The sequence below is a fragment of the Mus caroli genome, unplaced genomic scaffold (genome assembly GCF_978045245.1).
Source record: "Mus caroli unplaced genomic scaffold, Mus_caroli_1 scaffold_8, whole genome shotgun sequence".
NCBI lineage: Eukaryota > Metazoa > Chordata > Mammalia > Rodentia > Muridae > Mus > Mus caroli.
Window position 1 is genome coordinate 31413118 of NW_028227263.1, and position 21297 is coordinate 31434414.

The 21297-nt window shown below is 35.7% G+C and overlaps 1 protein-coding gene across 1 annotated transcript in view; it reads right to left on the reverse strand.

Annotated features, from left to right (window-relative positions):
• Window positions 1-1669: 1669 nt before the first annotated feature.
• Window positions 1670-21297, reverse strand: part of Pde3b (phosphodiesterase 3B) — a 129436-nt gene continuing 109808 nt past the window's right edge. Inside the window, exons 9-16 of the mRNA XM_021167016.3 lie at window positions 20632-20769; window positions 17850-17961; window positions 16213-16326; window positions 12524-12723; window positions 8610-8813; window positions 7078-7239; window positions 4673-4925; window positions 1670-3574 (exon numbers count right to left, since the gene is read on the reverse strand). Of these exons, the coding sequence (XP_021022675.1) occupies window positions 3360-3574; window positions 4673-4925; window positions 7078-7239; window positions 8610-8813; window positions 12524-12723; window positions 16213-16326; window positions 17850-17961; window positions 20632-20769 (1398 nt within the window). The 3' untranslated portion in view covers window positions 1670-3359. The remainder of the gene's footprint in view (window positions 3575-4672; window positions 4926-7077; window positions 7240-8609; window positions 8814-12523; window positions 12724-16212; window positions 16327-17849; window positions 17962-20631; window positions 20770-21297) is intronic.

Consider the following 21297-nt stretch of genomic DNA (forward strand, 5'->3'; position numbering starts at 1 on the left):
TAGGTGAACACAAGAGACTTCCTTATTGTGCTCAAGACACTCAGATAGACTGAAATCTGTTTTTCAGCAAAACAAATGTTGGGATTCTAATTCTCTTGCCGTTTCAGTCTGATTATAGGGCATTTACCAAAAGTAACTCCATGGGGCCAAAGGCAGAAGCTCAATCCAAACAATGGCCTCCCACTTTTTTTTGTTTTGTTTTGTTTTGTTTTGTTTTTGTTTTTTGAGACAGGGTTTCTATGTATAGCCCTGCCTGGCTGTCCTGGAACTCACTCTGTAGACCAGGCTGGCCTCGAACTCAGAAATATGCCTGTCTCTGCCTCCCAAGTGCTGGGATTAAAGGCGTGCACCACCACCGCCCAGCCCACAATTTTTTAACAATTCAAAGTAGTGTTAATGACCCTCATATAAAGAATTAACCATCTCACTCAGGTCAAAATCCTTCAGATCCTACTTCCTTAGGAGCAGAATTTAAATGGCATACCATACTACAGAAGGACATCATCAACCACCGTCCCTCCTCATTAGTCAGTCCCTCTTCTTACACTCTATCTTCCTGTAAGCCTATAAAACTCTTGGCTTCTCCAATGTGGAAATGGTTTCTCCTATTCTGAGCCAATTTGTATTGTTTCTTATTGTTTCTCTCTTACTCCAGTCATATCAAACCTAACTGAATTCTTCTGCACTCAGTGTAAAATGTTCCTTTCTCCTGAGAAGTTCTCCATCCGTGTACTACCTATCCCACAGACCCTTCAAAGCTGTTCATAGTGGATGAGCAACTATAATAAAGGAACCAATTAGTTCTACTCATCTCTTTTGTAAAGTTTGTTTCTATCAGTTGTAATACAGGGAGAGTGAGAATTTTTGATTACTTAAGTAATGCCAGACTCTTACAAAAATAAGCAAGACAGGCCAACAGCACAAAAGGAAAGAAGAGTGACAGGGGAAAAGCTTTCAATCAAATAACAACAACCACAAAAAATAGATTTCCACAGAGGAGAAAAATTGTGTCAGCACAGATCTTTACAGTGTTATATATATGTATAATACCAAAGAATTACAATAGCAGATGTCTGATAAAATCCTATTAAAATTAATATGATTCTACAGCAAACAAAATAAAAACTATAATATGAGCTAGAAGCTGATGTGGTTGAGTATTCACAAAGCAGGCTAATGGCATTCAATTCTATATTCACACCACAGAAAGATTTATAAGGTTTATGAAAATTCCTCACATAGGACTCCACCTAACAAAAGTATGTATATATTTAATATATTCTCATACTCATGACTTGCAATCATGACATTTACATTTTTTGAATAGATTATTTTAATAATTTTAATTTCTTTGGGATGATTCCATTTACTAAACAAGGGTTAAATAATTTAAGGATTACTTTCAAATGAGCTCCCAGTAACATGTTTAGAAGAAAAATGTTCTTCTTTCAAGAAGACGGAATTTAAAAATAAATTATTCCAATATGAACTTTAACATAACAGTTTAGAGACTTGATTCTGATAATATATGCCTATACATTTATGAACTTAAACACACTTATATATTGTTTTCTGTTGGAAAGAAAGTAACAGAATAAATATATCTGCATAGAATATAAAACATATTTTAGAGAAATTTACACACTGGATTATATAAATGCAAGTTCAATAGATTATCAGTTAAAATTTTATTACTTAGTAATATATGGTGGGACCAGTTTACAAATGATGTAGTTGTGGTAGCAAAAGTGACAGGAAGGAACTCAGCACTCAACATGTTTAATAAATAAAGTGTAGTGATTCATTAAATATGGTACCTACAGGATCAAAAATACCAGTACTCCAATAAATCTTTAACTGTGGCCTTGTAGACAACCCAAATATCTTAGGTAGGTAAGAAATTCCAGCATCACACTATATAGGAAATACTGTGGAAACTGACAGTTAACTGTGCACAAAGTTCAATGGTTCCAAAATAATGTATAAAGGATAATAAGAAACCAGTTTACCATTTTGGTATCATTTTGGTTGCTTTGTATAACTTCAATAATTTCTCACAACTAGGGCACATAGCCGCACTCTAATGAGATTATATAAACATAAATGTATCCTGTTTTCTTAGTAAATTATTTATTTATAAGCATTTATGGAATTATTTATTGAACTATTCATAGCATATTTATTTTATAGCAATTTATTAAAAATTAATATGCATTCCCATTATGTACTTTACTTCAAAATTCAGTCTGTGGGGCTGTAGTATTACTAAATAGTGATGTGTCATCTCTGCCATGTACTCTTGAAGCAGAAAGATATTAACAATAAAAAATGTCAATTTTACTAGACACCTAAGACATATATCTAAAGATAACTAATTATTTAGGCAATATCTTCGATGGGATTGGTTTCATTTGATTTTCCATTAAGGCAAAAGATGGCCATCTCCTTTTTCTTGACTCTAATTAAAATAAAATGGTGCTCATTTCATAAAAGGTAACATCAATATTAGGACGATGTTTTTTCTCTGGCAAATTTATGCAATGTTTATAATAATTGTTTAAAATTACTTATCCTGAGAAAGAATAAAAATAAGAACAGATTTGAATAAAGAATAAAGCTCCTTCATTGTTATATACTTTTAAAATTCAACCATGGAACAAAATCAGTAAGAACAGAATTCAGACCTCTGATGTCCACAGCAAACCTGAATACTTTAGGCAGAAATAAAACAAGTAAGTAGATTATACACAACAATAAAAAGCATCAGAAATTGATGCATCTGGGTTTTGTTAAGTATAACAAAGGTCCTCAGTCCTTCATCGATGAAGCCAGGAGAACCACACTGAACAGTGTACTGCCACGAGCAGAAATCACTCAGAAAGGCCACAATGAATTCATTTTTGTATTAAGCATAGAGGTTTGTTTCTTGCACCATCCCACCCCCAAACAAAGACATAAAAGATATATTTGGAAATACAAGATGAATCCTGTTTTCATAAAAGAAATATGGTTACTTCGAAAACCGAAGTCACTTGACTTTTCAGTTTTAGCCTTCCCTCCCTCATCATGAGAAATAAGAGCTCACTACCCAGCAAAGCAGCATTATGACACACTATTTACACACCAGTGAAGGTTTTGAGGAAGGCTTTGCAGCATGAGTCAACTGCAGCAAGCTCTAAGAATCAGTTTCTAGTTTGTAATGAAAGTGCTTAGGAGTGAGAACTGCCAGGGTAGCAAGGATCCTCTCACAGTATTAAGGCGTGTCCACATGGGAATGGTCAGTTGAGAATCAGTACAGTGAGCATTAGGTAATGACCCTGGGAACAGCACCCCAGGCTTCTTCAGCATGAGTTCTCTTCTCATTCAAACATTTGTTCTTCCTCTTCATCTGCCTCTTCAATAACCTGAATCTCATCTGCCTGAGGTAAGGAGGCATTATCCACCTGCAGTTTGTTCCCCTCAGCTTTACATTTTTCTTCTTCTTCTATGATTTCCTTCCATATCTTGTGGTTTTCAGTGAGGTGGTGCATTAGTTGGCAAAATATTCGCCGCCTGCCTTTCCTTCTTTGTGGTTCTGTGAAATTTAAAACAAACATTTACACCAAAGCAAATAAAACCCAATCGCCCATTCAATTAATGCCTAAGTACCCACTCTAGTCTAGTTACATAAGCTCTAAGGTTATAAATGTGTTGTCCACACTATGGAAATCACATCCTAAACAGAACAAAGCTCTGAGTGACAGGGGTAGTCCTGGATAGAAACAAAATAGAGATTAGGTAAAGAGAATACCTGGTTGGAAGAGAAGCTCAAATTTTTAAGGTGAAAATCATAATAATCTAAAGTTAGAAGTCAGTTTGTAATGTCTGAATGTAGTAAATTAAATGTAATTACCAGTATTCTGGGGAACATTATTTTGAAAAGTCAGTCAACTGACCCCAATTTGGCTTAAGATTGTTCTCCACCTTGCTAACCCAAAATACAAGGCATGTGTGTCAGAAGTGGTAGAGGTACTTATACAAGTAGAGCCCGCTGAAGAACACTGGTGGAGGACAGTATCAAGAGAGGTTCCTCCAGTAAATAAAAATGAAATTCCCATTGTATTATAGTTCTGATTCTTAGTAATCGTAGAAAAAAAGTGTCTAGCTAGGTATAGTTTAAATCTTACTTTAAAATAAAGAGGGCATTTCATTAATAGTTTCAAAGACAAGATTTAATTTTCCACTTTATTTCATTGTTTTATTCAGAAAATTATGTTGCTATATAACTCAATATTAAAACCTTGGTTCTTCTCTCAGAGCCAAGGGCCCTATTCTCCTTTCTCCCCACTGTCTTGGTTTCTTTCCTGAGTCCATGTGAGACTGCTGGAAAGTTGTGCTCCCCAGCTGTTTTGATGTTTGAAGAGGGTGAGATGAGGAGTCTTAACTGCTAGGGCTCACTTCAAAGATGTTCAGATGGGCATTCGCTGGAGGACAGCATCTTGGAAAATGCTCCTTTTGTTAAATAAAGTCTCCACTGTACTACAGAAGTAACACAGCTCCAGCACACAGCAGTTATTCTAAACCTGACTGTTAGGAGTTACTCAACACATCTGTACCTAAGATGTAAAAATCTAAATCCAAATTAAGTGAACATTTGTAATTAGTAGCAATAAACAAAACATAGTTTCCTTACTAGGATTTAGATTGTCTTCTGTTTCTTCATCATCCGAATCTAATTCTTCACCATCATCATCATCATCACTTTCTGTATCATCACCCTCTTCTGCTTCTATCCACTGACCTGGCAGCAAGCCAGCAGCATCATAGGAGTTGCACAGGGGGCCCACAATGTGGGTGATGAAAGATTCCTGGAGCCTTGCTAGCTGAGGAGAAGAGCGGTCCATGAAGGGACTGATAGGGAGACCCAGGGTTGCTTCTTCATCTCCCTGAGAATTTCAGAAAGAAAAATGCACTTATAGCTGCTGAAAAGATAACTGTTTAGGTTTACTGTTAGTATTATCTTGAGGGTTTTTTCCCTTTTATTTATTTTTCGTATTTTGAGAAAAGAACCTCTACATAGGCTTGGCTACCAAGGAACTCACTCTGTAGACCAGATGGCCTTGAATTCACAGGCATCCACCTGTCTCTGCCTCCTGAATCCTGGGATTAAAGGTATGTGCCACCACACCTGGTATCTTGAGATTTTTAAAAACACAGTCTACATCAATATAGTCTTTCCTCAAAACATTACTGACTCAGTGTTACTGTTAGGCTGGAGTGCAGCTGGGTGGACACATGTCAGCTGCTGTTCCTGAGACCTGCATCCGCTACCAGCAGAGGGGGAAAAGTCACTCTGTCTTTTCTTCATTTGAGAAATCTTAAAAATGTATTCTCATATTCTGTCTATATGAAGTTGATATTTACTGACCAGAGGAAAAAATATATATATTAAGGTAAATAGTAATAATTTTACTCTCAATCTGCAATATTCCATAATGTCAACATTAATGATTTATAATTAATAAATGCTAAATTATTTGATTTGGGGTAATAAATGAAGCCTTAATTTAAGGTAACATGTAATTTGTATATCTCTATTCTAATTCTCAATGATAACAGGTTACACAGTGTGGTATTTTGTAACTTCCAAGGGTGTGTCGAAGAAAATGTACCTTTACAATATAACATGGAGTAAATATGCATGATCCAACAAGCTCCACTTCACTACTCCTACTTTCTAAGACAGGAATTTTAACTGTGAACATTTTGATAATGCATGGCTATTAGAGCCAAGGATTCCAAAGGAATATAGTATAGTGGGTGGTATTTGATATTTTAAAGATACTGAAATTTGTTTTGTAGGATAGTCAGATTTCTTTAACATTATGGGGAACCACCCTCTCAAAATGGTACAGACTGCAAATGGGTAAGAATCTTTTACAGCCAAGGTTTATAAGATATAAAAGAATAGCATGTTTATAATTCATCTTAGAAAACTACTTAGAACTTCTGAACTCACGTCTATCCTTTATTATTTTCTGTCAGGACTTCTACTCCCATAGATGCTTCTAATGCAAGGACAGTCTTTCTTTAACAAACTTGAAAATGTCTTTTGATGATTATGTTCTGAGAATACCATAAAATCCCTTAAAAGCTATTTCATTTGGTCCTTCCCCACTTCCTACCAGAAGGCATCAACGGAGAAAAGCTGAACTTCAGTATCTTTACTGAAGTGTTTAAGGACTCTCTCCAGTAGCTTCCTATCTGGACTGTCTCATTTCGGGGGTTACAGAACCTTCAATGTCTCTTACTCTCGGATATGAGTCTGCAGTCATCGAATTGCTGGCCATTGGGAGATTGACCATGCTCCAAAGAGAATACTGGCAACACAGATTACACTTGGTGGGGTTTCTGTTTTTTGTTGTTGTTGTTTGGTTTGTTTGGGGGCAAAAGGGTAGGAGGGTGGGCCTGGGAGGAATTTCAAGAAGCAAGTGTGATAGGGTGCATTGTATGAAATTCTCAAATATGTAACAAAAATATTCTGTTGCAGAAAACCCTACTTCGTTTGGAAATCAACTGTTTTAAGGTATAGATTCTCTTGGGGACCAGAGTCTATCCTTATCTATTCAGCCAAAAGTTTAATCAACTCATTTCAGACAGGTAATAAGCTATGTATTCTGGTTTGCTACTTTAACTGTTACCAATAGTGGTTAGAGAGATGGTTCAGTGTGGCTAAAAGCACTGGCTGTTCTTTCAGAGGACCCGAGTTCAATTCACAGAACCCACATGGCAGCTTACAACCACCTGTAGTTCCAGTTCCAGTGGATATAAAGCCCTCGTCTAACCATTACAAGCACCAGGCCACACATGGTGCACAGATAAACACATGCAGGCAAAACATCCATATTCATAAAATAAAATTTAAAAAAATATTAGCAGCAAACTTAGAACTGAGAAAATACTAAAAGCTATGGTCCACACAACTCTGAGCCCCTTTCAGGGCAACTCTTTCACTTCCTGTAGCAATTCAAGCCCCCAAAGGTGCTCTCTTCATATGGCAGCTCTTCGAAATCCCAACAATCTCATGTTTCATCTTACCTGCTCATAAAATTCATTCACAATGCCTTCTGTCCACCTCAAATGTAGATCCCGATCTTTTGCTGGGCCATTGATATCTGCTAATTTGATGCACACCTGGCAGACCAGGAGGCGATCGTTTTCACTGCTCCATTCTATACCGTTACTATTTACATCATTGGCCTATTTTGGACAAACAGAATTGTTTTAGGTTCTGAGGATACAGAGTTTCTCATATTTGTTTGTTCTTATCAATTGCCTTCAAATTGTTTTCTTTCCAGAGGACAGGAAAAAGTATCAGTAAATGCTTCCTTAAAATCAGAGTATAATATAAATATGCACCTATGTGGTAAAATGTCCTACTGAAATAGTAGTAAGATTATCTTTCAAAGGCAACATAGCTTTTTATTTAAAAAAAAAGCCAACTTTGGTTTCACTATTTGTAATTATCACAGAGAATAATAATATATGTATGTGAATATAAAAATTTAATATATATTGAATATATACATATATGAATCTATAAATCATAAGAATTGTAACAATTTCTACCTAAAAGAAAGGGCATGTAAAAGAGCTAAGGGAAAAAAATCTGTTCTAGCAGCAACAGGTGGTAATTCAGTTCAGAGACACAAGTCTTAGAAGCTCAACTCATGGTCTAAATCTGAACTCATAAAGTTATTAACTTAGCATTTAACCTATTCAAGTCCATTTCTTTCTCTATAAAGAATTGGTGGTAATCTTGTCATACACCTCCATAAAGATAAATAAACAGTGCCTGGTCGATAATAAAGGCTAATATGTAAATATTAATTAGCATTATTGAAGCAAGTGAAATTATCATTATTAGCTGGGCACATTTAGTATACTTTTTATTTCCTCTTTGAGAAATCAGCACTTCCTGTTATCCAAAAATAAAGATGCAGCATATAATTCTTTCAAGAAAGAAAAGCAATGATCCTCCATGTTTTCTTCTCCATGGGACACAATGCCATTATCACTGTTGTCAGAGCAGATTAGTGATTCAGACTCCACAGTGAATATGAATTCTCTAAGGGGAAGGGCCCTGAGCTGATCTTCCCCTTTCCACAGCACAGTGAGTAAATAAATAGGCATTTTTAATAGATATTTTGGGGATAAGGAATGACTTGTCAAACAGAAGAAAAGAGACACTGCTCTTCTGCTAGTTTAGCAGCACAAAGGTGTGGCAATATAGACGGACATCTTAGAAATACAACTCTCATTTCATAAAATGTCTCACTGGCACTAAGTAACTCAAAATCTGCTGTAAATACTTTGCATATAATTATTTGGTTTGTTACTATTTGAAAAAATAAAATTCATGTATTTATCAAAAGAAAGCATAGCAAGCAACAGTATTTTAAGACATATTGACATAATAATATTTATTTAAACTAGTACAATAGTATCATTTAATATCAGCTATTTATTCTTACATCATGTGTAATGTTAGCATTAAAACTCATTTTTCACCTATAGCACTAACAACATATTCCCCTTTTTAAAATCAGGCACTACTTTACATAACAAACCTTGGCATTGAATTCTGCAAGGAAATCAAAATGTTTTTTGAGATCTGTAGCAAGGATTGCTTCTATAACTAAAAATCGAAAACGCTTGAATTCCATGTGATCAAGGTTAAGGAGGAAGTTGTATTCTGGGCGAGAAAGATACAGATTCCAAGCTGATGCAGCATGATGATTCTCTAGAACAGATCTGTCATTGTATAAAACTGCCTGAAAAGAAGAAAGAGAAATGAGACATGCATCTCACACAGGAGCTTTAATCACTCACAGTCACAAACAGTGAATACCTACTACAAAATGAGACATATTACCAGGATTTTAATATTTATGATGAAAGGTTGTTAAGATTTTAAATACATAGACCAAAGTGCAAAGAAGCTAAGGATACCTTTCCTCTGATGTGCATATCTAAAATTAAATATTTGTCCTCAAATACTCTGCAATACCATGATGGATGCCTCTCAAGTGATATAAAAGTGGTATTTTTGAAGTAAACATTCAAGTTGTAAAGCTTATAATAAAAAACTCATTGGGATACAGAACAGGGTTAGGGTACAGCTCTGTTCTGCAGCAGCATAGAGTTAACTAAAGAAGAAATGATGCCCGAGTAAGGTAAGCCAGAGACCTATGTCTCTGAGGACGTAGTCTATATTCCCATCCTGGCACAGTGCCTGAGTAGTAAGAGATAAATAAGCATGTAACAGGTACCATCACAAATCTCCTGGATTCAACAGTAGGAGCTCGCTCGTCTCTACCTCATACTAGTGCAACACCCTGAGGGGCATTTAGAACAAGCAGAGTATAAAACTTCTAAAGCTTCTACCAGCTCTAAAAACTAAACACTTTCAAAATTACTAAAGAAGTACTAACTAATTTTTTAAAAAATCCATGTCAAGTTGTGTCAAAGGGTGGGGATTAAAAAGCAGAAACAAAGGCCTGGTCCTTACTACCTAACGGGAAAGGAAGACAGATAACCAGAGGGAGTGGTGTCAGGAGAAATACACGTGAGCTTGCTTCCTATACCCGTTATCTGAAACTTAGAGCCTAGATGTGAGCATGCCTGCATACCATCCTTAGATCATTTCATACAACCGAGTGATTTAAGCTATTGTGAGCCACATAAAACCTTCTCACCAACCCTAAGATAATTTCTAATCATCATAAGTCCCCCCCACCACCACCAAAAGGCTTTACTCCAAAGACTCCGTGAGGGGACAATTTATATTTAACAGTGTTGACAAATTCATGCTTAATTTAATGATGACTGATAAGTTATCAAAATAACTCCACCATATCAGATAGTAACAAAACTCCCAGATCATTAAAAATGGGCCAGTGAAATGGCACTGCAGGTACAGATGTTTTTTACATAAGCCTCATGACCTAGTTCAATCCCTGGAACTTGCATAAAGTTTTAGTATAAAAATGAGCCCCTGAAATTTGATTTCCCCTGCCATACACACAGTAATATTTTTTTTGTCCTTTGAAATTACTAAAGAGAAATAAAATTGAAGGAAAAATCAGAATCAATATCAGCATCTATATATAATCCTCCTACTAGAAACTTCAAATACACAGGAAAAAATAAGAACAGGTTGTGGCAAGCCTAAGTCACCTGTCATGTTGTAAACAGCTTTCCTCTGGTGTTACACTCAGTGCGGAGTCTGTGAATGGGGCTGGATAGAGGTCTGTTCCCTAGATGAGTGCCACCTACTACATTTCTATATTGACAACTATTTTGTCTGGAGTACTGATGCCCATACTAGTAACTCCTTCTCTCCAGGCAGCTTCCTCCAGTATTTTTAGAGAAGAATCTTCTGCCTGAAGGTAAATGAAGGACTTAAGGACTGGGTATGCCTTTGAAAAGGATTGTTGGATGCCAGGTCTTGTCTTTTTCACATGCTAATTTCCTTAACACAGGAGTTACACACTCTTCACCATGAGTTATATCCACACAGGCCCAAAAGCAATGTGACCCACTGACCTTGTAAATGGAAATTTCTAAAATGATGAGCCAAAATAAACCATTCCTTTTAAAATGATGATTGCTTTAGGTATTTTAACAGAGTAACAATTTTTTTTTAGAAAGAACTATTCTTTTTATATGTTGTCTCTTTTTACCCTTAATATCACAATTTTTTGTTCTAGTGGAAAGCTTTGAGTATGTTTTGGTGTGTTATACATGCTTATTAATGTGGTTGGGTAAACATGTGCCTGCAAATGCATGTGAAAGCCTCAAGTTGTTAGCGTCTCTTCTTGATCACTTTCTACCTGTATTTTTGTTGACAGTCCCTCAGTGAATGCTCTGAAGCTCACTGTCTGGACAGACTAGTTAGTCATTGAACTTTCAGGTATGCCCCACTAGCCCTCCTTTCCCCATTCTGGGGTTCAAAAACATGGCCTTTGTCTGGCTTCTTAACATGAGTTCTGGGGATCTTAATTTAGTTCCTCATGCTTATAAGAGGTTAGCCCTATCCCAGCCCTAGAGGTATAAGCTTCTATCTTCATTCACACACCTCAGGAACAAGTGGGCAACCAGAAATTAAATACAAACCTCCTGGTATCAGATCTAGTGCTTTTTCCAAAGAATTGTGATTTGCCAATAAGTCAATCAAAGTGATGAGGAGGTTAGACTGTCCTCTGAATTTGTAGAATGATACTACAGATATGTAACCTGGGGCAGGTAGTCTCTCTCTCTCTCTCTCTCTCTCTCTCTCTCTCTCTCTCTCTCTCTCTCTCTCTCTCTCTCTCTCTTTCTCTCTCTTCCCCCTGCCCCCGTGTGTGTGTGTGTGTGTGTGTGTGTGTGTGTGTGTATGTGTGTCTTTGTCTCTCTAACACACACTTTATCTTCTGTATTTTTAACAGTTGACATGATTGAACAAGACAGATAAAAAGGGGAACAGAAAATGGCTACAAATGATAAATGGAACTAAATTTAAGACAGAATACTAAAAGTGAAGACAGATGAATTCATCACAAATAATAATATTGGTTACTGTTTATGATGTTGGTTACTGGTTATATGTTGGTTAGAAACATATATACAACATTGCAGCAATCAACAACACAAATACCTCAAACCACATTAAATTCTTCTAAAAATCATGTTTAGTTCCAAGTTCTCATGTTTAAAGTTATGGCAGTTACAGTATTCATGTTGGGAATTCATAGTACTTTATTTAGACTGTGATCTGACCCTCAAAGAGTTTGGTACTTGATCAGCTATATTCCCTCCTTATAAAATACTATACCAAAATAAATTGTTGTCTATCTTCTTATTACATTTGTATTTACTTATTTATTTATGTGAGATGAGGATACATCTGCATGCCATAGCACATGTGTGGAGGTCTGAGGATAGCTTGTGGTAACTGGTTCTCTCTTTCTATCAAGTCAGCCCCAGAGATTAAACTCGGGTTGTCATGCTTGGAGGGAGGTACTTTTAACTGGTAAGGCATCTCATCACCCCTCCCCCCAAAATTGTTAGTACACTAATATGTTCATAGCTAAGGAACAGAAGGTAAAGATATTAAGATAAATCATAGGAGAAAAATGGAAAGAACAAACCATTAAGGCTCTCCGTAGCTATTACAACTTTTAGCCACACTATGGACCCAATCAGAAAGAACAATGATCCAACCCAGAGCTTTATCAATTTGTTAGAAGACAAAAATATTTCAATCATGATATAGAATTCATGAAACATGGAGTTATTTTATAAACTATTATTTTTTATAGCTGAAGAAACTAATTTTTCAAAATTCTGTTAGCATTCATCATCATGTGTTTTCACCAATTAATTATAATGAAGAGTTTACTGAAAACATGACCCACAAGAAAGACAGATTATAGAGTGATATGCAATGGGTTATAAAAATTTTTTGGAACTATTCTTAAGCTTCTGAAAAATTCTTTCCTACCTGAGGTGCATTTGTAGCCACTAGAAACGCGTTTGTTCTTCCTGGGTGATCGTAATCGTGCATGGCAGCTGCCACATACAAAGCCATCAATTCTAATGCAGGGATGTTTGAAGATAGGCAGCCATAACTCATATCTGGAATACAGCAACTCTTCGAAGAAATGTAAGCAATCTGTCCAGAACTAAGTCTACCATCTGCGTCTGTGTGGCAATAAATAGTAAACAAACATTACCATATAACTTCCTGCCAATTATGCTAAGGATGGAATTTCTCATAAGTAGTATCAGTATTAATTTATTGAAATTAAATAGACTCAAAGGACTTAATATACTTTCCCATTATTTATCTTGCAGGACATTAGAGAATTCTGACACTAGATTGATGCTTTCTTGCTCGGACTAATAAATACCCAAAAACCCTAAGTTTATAATTTTCTAAACATTTGTTCTTAAGGGCTAAACATAGTAGTCATACAAAATACTAGCACCAAGAAGAGGAAGTAGACAAAGTCCTGCCCATAACCAGGAAGCTACCTGTGAAGTAGACAAAGTCCTGCCCATAACCAGGAAGCTACCTGTGAAGTAGACAAAGTCCTGCCCATAACCAGGAAGCTACCTGTGAAGTAGACAAAGTCCTGCCCATAACCAGGAAGCTACCTGTGAAGTAGACAAAGTCCTGCCCATAACCAGGAAGCTACCTGTGACTGAACCTTCCTGGGAAAGGGAAAGTCAGTTTTCCCCACTGGAGCATAAAATTAGGTACACCAGTCACACTCCAGGACAGGCCCTACACCCAAGGGTAGTTAACTAAAACACATGCTCTGCATATTGGGGGATGTGTTTGTGTGTGGTATCTTGTTACCTTTTCTCTAACTAATTTTCTTTTTTCAAAGTTTGATGTGATTTTCTTTTTGTTGTTATTTTTTCTTGTTTTTTGAGAGACAGACAGACAGAAGGAACAAGTAGTTGGGTAGGTAGGAAGGTGAGGAGGGTCTGGGAGAAAGTAGGGGAGGGGAAAGAATATGATCAAAATATACTGAATGAAAAAAAATTATGTATAATAGATATAGAAAAGGATCAAAATGAATAAAACTAGGGAATAAAATCTGATTTAAAAACCATATGAACACGAGTGAATCTGATGTATCACCAAACAAAGCTCTTCATAGAGGTGCTACTTTTCAAAACTCATCTGAAGAAATGTTTCATGTCTTGCATTGACTACAATTTCTCTTTCTCTTCTTCTTCCTCCTATGAGGCTCTTTACAATGGAACAGAACAAAAAGCATGAACACACAAAGGCCTGAAACACAACTACTTCAGTACTACTTCTCTGTTTCCTTCTGATAGAAACAGTGTGTTTTCCCCTCTCGACTCTGGTCCCTAACACCTCATTACCTGCTTCTGTGTCTTTATATTAGGTAAGACTAAATGGTCAAGCTATCATTGCTGCTAAAGGGATTGGAAGAGATTCCAGAATGTAAAAGGTATTATAGTAAGCAGCACATAAAATACAAGATAAGAGATACAAGATGTCCTCAGTTGTGTTCATCAGTTAGAAATAGGCCTTGTCAAAGTCCAAATGATCTCTTAATCATAATTTGAGTCACTATATCACAAGAATTTTTAACATGACTTTAATGCATGAATGATAATTTAATTTTACAATGTTCATTATTTTCATACTGTTTATGTTTTCAATATATATTGAGTTTTCGAAAACTGTACGCTTAACACTCCTTACAACAGTTGTTTAAAAAACAGCTAAATATATGGATTATGTAGGCAAACTGCTACTAGCAAGACTTTAATTATTAATATAAGGTCAATACCTTGAACATTTCCCTGTGTTATAGCCACCATGGATTCCCCCTTAAATTATAAACTAAATTTTAAAAATAAAAAATAGCAAAATATATCCCTATTAAACTAAAACAATTAGTTGAGACTAGTGATGCAGACCTATACATGTCAGCACTTTTAAGTTCAAGGACCATCTGGAGTACATAAGATATTGTGTTAAAATAAACAAAAGCAACAACAAAAATGTAGAAAGTGAAACAAAACAAAAACTCAGTAACTACTTAAAGCTTAGACAGAAGGCTCTTGATAACAGCAGTACATATAAATTTGACAGAAACCTAACATTAAAAAGGCAAAGATTTACAAATTGTTCTGCAGATTCAACACTATATATAATCAAAATCCAAGCTCGCTTTTTGAGCATAAAAATGTAAACTGAATATATAATTAATGTATAAATACAAGAAACTGAAATGGCCAAAATCACCTCAAAGGAAAAAAAAAATAGAACACTGCAACATTGAGAACTCATACTTCCTAATTTCAAAGCATATTACACAGCTCAAGTGATAAAGACATGGTACTATTATAGAGAGAAACACAAATAAAATAAAACTGAAAGTCCAATTTGATGCTTCTGACTTTCATCCAGGATGCCAAGAGAGCACTGCGAGTCGGCTATGCACTATGTATGACACTGGGGACTTCCTCACATGTTAACTTATGTTCACAGCATTTTTATAAGGTAAACCACTGATGTCATAGCATTTAGGAGTCCACTATATTTAAAATGTATGAAGAACTCTTTAATAGATGCTACTAAGAACTCAGTATTGTAGCTCAGTAGAATGTTTGAGTAGCATCCACAAGGTCCTCAGTTCTTTTCCTGACATTACAAAAAAGGAAGGGGGGAGAGAGAGAGAGAGAGAGAGAGAGAGAGAGAGAGAGAGAGAGAGAGAGAGAGAGAGAGAGAGAGAGAGAGAGAATGCATTCATGAGTGCAGTATTGTAGCTGGATTGTGAGCCATCCAACAGGAGTGCTAACAATGAGTCTGAGCTCTCTCTTACCTGCTGAGCTCTCTCACCAGCACAAATTCATTGCTCTCCGTCAGCAGGAGCTACTCAACACTATCTCCCCAGTGTTAAAGTAAAATGAAAACAGACTACAGAATGTGCAACTCGGTATCCCATACAATCTCTACTCTGGTAGGTCTATTTTACTAGCGTATTTTATGACCATAAGTTCAAGTAAGAGAGATAGGAACTTTATAATACATAAAGCTAATTTAAACAGTAGTATCTATGTGAGGGATAGTATAAACTTTTTGAAACATAATTTATAATGTTTGCAAATGTTTTTAAACATTCCTTACTTAAATATCTCTGTCTCCCTTTTGTTTGGTATTATTATTTATTTTAAACATATATAATAGGTCTGAAACAAAAATTATCAAACTATCCAAGACCATGGCTATCTTAGAAGACTGAGAAGAGAGGTAGCAGGTTACATACAGTAGTTCTGGACCATGAGCTACATCTTAACATGGGAACAAGTTTAAAATTTTATGTCAAATTTTTTTGTTTGTTTGTTTGTTTGTTTTTGTTTCGAGACAGGGTTTCTCTGTATAGCTCTGGCTGTCCTGGAACTCACTTTGTAGACCAGGCTGGCCTCGAACTCAGAAATCCGCCTGCCTCTGCCTCCTGAGTGCTGGGATTAAAGGCGTGCGCCACCATGCCCGCCTTATTTTATGTCAAATTAAGCTTTGTAACTTACACAATCTTTTATGTGTACCAAAGTTTACTTAAAGAAATTTTTTTAGATATTAGATGTACTTACATAAGACAGCTAATTTACATAATTAAAGTCAAGATTGGTAGAAAGAAGTACCTGCTTTGGTTTCCGTTTCATGGTTATTATGGATCTGCGGTAAGCCAGGAATTGGTCGGGTTGTCAAATACCAAACAGCGTGTAGGACATCTGTGGCATGCACACGATTGTGATCTGAAGTTAACAAAATACTTTAGGTTTGGCATAAGACATTTGAAAGTGAAATTTTCTTCTAGCTAAACTATATCCCAACAAGTAAGGTATTTCCCACAATTTTATTTTAAGATATTCTGATATACTAAAAAGTACTCTTTTATAAGGTTTCAAAGAAAATACAGAAACATAGTAAAGGCCCAAAGAATACACAGGAAAGACAAAGATAATTGAAAGGTATTGAAAAAAAATTATTGATATTTCTATTGTGTTGATTTTATAACTTTGGTGTCTGGATTATGGAGACAAAATATAGAATTATTTGGGGAACAGGAAAGATGACCCAGTGGGTACGATTACTTCCTGTGTAAAAATGAAGATATGAATTCAGATTCCTGTACCCAAGTGAAAAGCTGGGCATAACTGTATGTATACTGCAGTCCTAGTGCTTGGTAGGGGTGCTGGGGGTAGGGGAGGTGAGACAAGAGGATAAATGGAGCTTCCCTGTCTCCAGAAAAGATACAGGTTCAGTAAGAGACTATGTTTCACAGAGAGTGATACAGAGGACACACAAAGTCATCCTCAGTCACACACACACACAAATATTTTGCTCATTGAAGAGTTATATATTCCATATACCTATGTTTTTGGCAAAAAAGCGAGAAATACTAATTTCTTAAATATGGAAATAAAAGATTGACACACTTTAAACTACAAGGCAGTATTATGCTGATTTAGGAATAATGTACTATGTATGTGTTCATATGGGGGAAACTACTGAAAGGACTAACAAAGAAAACCATATATTTCATATTAGAAATTCAAATTATATTCAGTACAAAAAATTAAAAATCATTCCAAAAATCAGTAGGAAATTTAAAGTAAAAATTGTGTGTGAGTCTTAAATATTTTTAAATGAACAATTTTCTGAAATTGTTTATTAAACATTTATAAGTACTTAAAAACATAAGGCACATAATAAGTGATATACAATACACACACACAAAACACATACACTGGGCTTGTTCAGTCAGTAAAATGTTTTTTTGCAACCATAAAGATTTGAATTTGAGCCCTAGAACTCATATTTAAAAAAAGAAAGCCAGGTCCAGTGGTGTATGCATGTTAACTCAATGCTGGGGCAGACAGGAACAGAAAAATCCTTGGGACTGGCTAGCCTGCCTGGCCTACTTGCTAAGCTCCAGGAAAAGTAGACCTCAGTTAAGTTGCATGTGCACGTACACACAATGCACACAAATACATACACCCAAAATTTTAAGTACTATACAACATTTAAGTGAAGAAAACTGATTATGGATACATATCAATATTATGATCCACTCTATAAAAGGATTAATAAGTAAGGTTTAGAAGCATATATCAAAATTAACAAGTCAGTTATTAACACCAAGTAACAGGATATAAATATTCTTTAAAAATATCTATTTGAAAATTTCTCAAATGTGTATTTCCAAACATATTTCAGGGTTTATTTGAAGAGAAAGACAAATTATTAGAACTTAACCAGGTATACCATTACTCACATGGAATGTCTCGGTAGCCATTTTCTAATGCACGAAAATAATTCATAAATTCTTGAGTGGGAATTTTAAATGTTTCCAATAAACCAGTATCTTGAAATAAAGTATACATAACCTAAGTGTAAAATAAAATGAAGTTCACTTTAAAAATCAGAATGTCTCTCTGTAGCTCAGTTTGTGATATATTTAGAAAAAGGACCATGTATATATTTTATTTTTCTCATGTATTAGGACTGAACTCCAGGCCTCCCAAATGTCAGGCAAGAACTCTATTCATTAAGTTATGAGATCTTCTTGGTTTTTAGGGTAGAGTCTCTTTAAGTTGTTTAGGCTGGCCTTAAACTTGACATCCTCCTGCCTCAGCTTCTCAAATAACTTGGATTATAGACTGTGGCACCAAGCCCACCATACTGATTTTATTTCATTTTTGGGGTAGAAGGGCACGTGTGCATGTTTCTGTGGAGTTCAGAAAAGGTTGTTGAGCTAATGTTACAGGGATTTTTGAGTCACTGGGTATGGGTACTTGGGTCCTGGGTACTGGGTACTGGGATCCAAACTCAGGGCCTCTGGAAAAGCAGCAAGTGCTCATGATTCCTGCACCATCGCTCCAATCTATCAGTGCATTTCTTGTAAGTTTGTTCATTATAAACTTCCCGAAAAATATTTCCCCAAGCAATAACAAAGATATCACCCTTAAGCCCTATGAAAACCAAAGAAATTTTATTACACGTATGTCCCAATTTAAATTTTTTCTTGACTTCTCTTTAGCTTTTTATTCCAGATTTATTGAAAAACATTACAAATACTAATTTATAAGTGGTTTTTAAAAAGTCTGAAAAAATGTATTCATCATAGTTTTGGCCCTAAGGAATTCAATGGACAAACCTCCTATTCCTGCCACATTAAGTATCCCTTTGTTTTGTATTTTGTAGATAAGATAATAAGGGAGTTAATGAGAATCATATTTTAACTTTTATTTGCTTGATGTAATTGTCATTTTGGAGGTTTACCATGGAAAGAGTTCACCCTGTCTAGTTCAAACTCTTCTCCAAGCTGACAACTCTCAACTACTCATTGAATTGCTCTGTTTGGCCTCAAACTAACTCCAGCAATTTGTTCTAGTCTTATGGCTCCTTCTTAATCTCTGGCCTCAGCTGCCTCGCTGACTTGCATGAACTCACAAGAAAACTACACTGCAATGCACTCACTACACTACATTCAGTACACTGCACTCACCACACAACACTTAGTGCACTGCACTTACTGTGCCAGGCTCAGCACTGTGTTCACTGCACTACACTCACTGCACTGTGCTCCCTGCACTGTGCTCCCTGCACTGTGCTCCCTGCACTATGGTGCAGGTTTTTCCCTGTCCAATCACATTAGGGCAGTGGCAGGCCTGCAATTGGACAGGAAAAGGGAGGTGGAGCTAGGAGTTGGGGGGACAGAGAGGTCAAAGGGGAAGAAGAGGAGGAGAAGCCAACATGGAGACAGATGAACAGGAAGGAGATTCCGATTTCAAGTGGTTTTAACAGCCACAAGCAGTTTTCACAAGATTTTCACAAGATTTTCACAAGGTTAGAATAACTGGGGTAAAGCTTTTATCACTATCAACTGGCTCTGAAATTATTGTATTGGCATCTTGTAAATTGTGATCTTATTGTTATATAAATCTGTTTGGATAATAAGTCATGTTTCTACTGGGTAACGAGGTGTTGAGATGGCTGATTGTAGGGTGTGTGGGGTGATGAGTGGAAGTGAGATGAACTCGCTAACTGGGAGAGAATAGCTCAGTGGTGAGTACACGCCCACCGTGATACAGTGTTGTGGCCTGCTTTTACCAGTACTAGAGCAGGAACACAGACTGATGGGGCAGGAGAGATGGTGGGACGACTTTTTTAATATTTCCTGCAACAACACTATACTCACTGCACTGTGCTCACTGTACTGTGCTCACTGCACTGCACTCCCAACTTACTGATGAAGTGACTGACCTGCACCAAACACAACTACACTCAGCTGAACTGAACTGACTCTCAACTGACTCAACTTCCAACTCACTGATAAACTCACTGAATGACCTTCACTGTCCCAGCACTGCTCTTAAACAGCTTTTCTCCTGAGAGTTGGGCATATCCTATCTCTGACTCATTCTGTCAAATTTTCTCTGATTCATCCCTTTATACTACCCCTCAATTAGATATCACTGTTTGAGATTAAAGATGTATATACTAAAGACATGTCTGCATTTCAGTCAAATCATACAGACCTAGAAGGTCTTTGGATGTGATCAGAGCAGCTATGTTGCAGAATTAAAATTTGCTTTATATAGGAAGATCAATTATTATATAGAATTATTAAGTAGAACTCTAACTCTTAGTTCATTTATGAAATGAACTATTCACCCAAGCTCTAGGTAGGAAAGGTAAAAAAATAATATTCACATTTTATTAGTTAGAACTAAATTATCTTTCAAGTCCTTTCAAATCTCAAAAGTCAAGAAAAAGTAAAATTTTATTACTATGTTAGCTGAGCTTAAATCTCATTAGTATACTAAAATTAATGATTTTCACATATATTTATATATGGCAAATGTCAATAACAGCATAGGGTATATAACACATGTGTATCATGTACATTTAACTATATGTTTTGAAGGCTACTTGAAAGATAAATTTATTGACAATGCCATTTCTGAACTTGTACTTAAACCAGTAAAATTTAGATTTTGCTTTTATCAATATCTGAAAAAATATAGTGATAAAGTAGAGATATGAAGACAAACCTGACTGAGAATCCTTCCTGATTTTTCTCCCATCTTTTCTACAAGCTCAAAAATCTGAAAATTCCAGTTGTTCATCTTTTCTATTAACGAATCATAATCTTCAACTAACATCGGGTCCAGTGACACTTCCTGATGGATCTGAACAAAGGAGAAAAAAAACCACTTTACCTTTTACAGATATTTGTTTTTCATTGAACTTAAGGCATATATTTTCTTCAAACCAATATATCTAAAATGTTATCATTTTAACATATAGTCAGTATTTTTTAAATTTATTATCATATGTTATGTGTGTGAGCATACATATTTTTAAATCCATATCTAAATAAGAATGCTTAAGAATGGACATTAACAACAGCTAGCTATCATTTCTGTAGTGGTTTTCTCAAATATTCTTTCATCTTGACTTCTATTTCTTCTCATTGTTAAATGCCATATCAAGACTTTAAACACATCTTCTTAGCATCAGGAGGCTGATGATATATTCATTATCGTTGTTAATATATTATATAATTAAGCTTATTTTCAAATGATTGTAAATCTAAAATCCATTATTTTAATTTTAGACATTTTATGTACCAAAGCATAAGAAAAAAAAAATCCTTGTCTCATAACAGTGGTACTTCTTACAGAATACTATCTCCAAGTAATTGAATAGGATTTCAT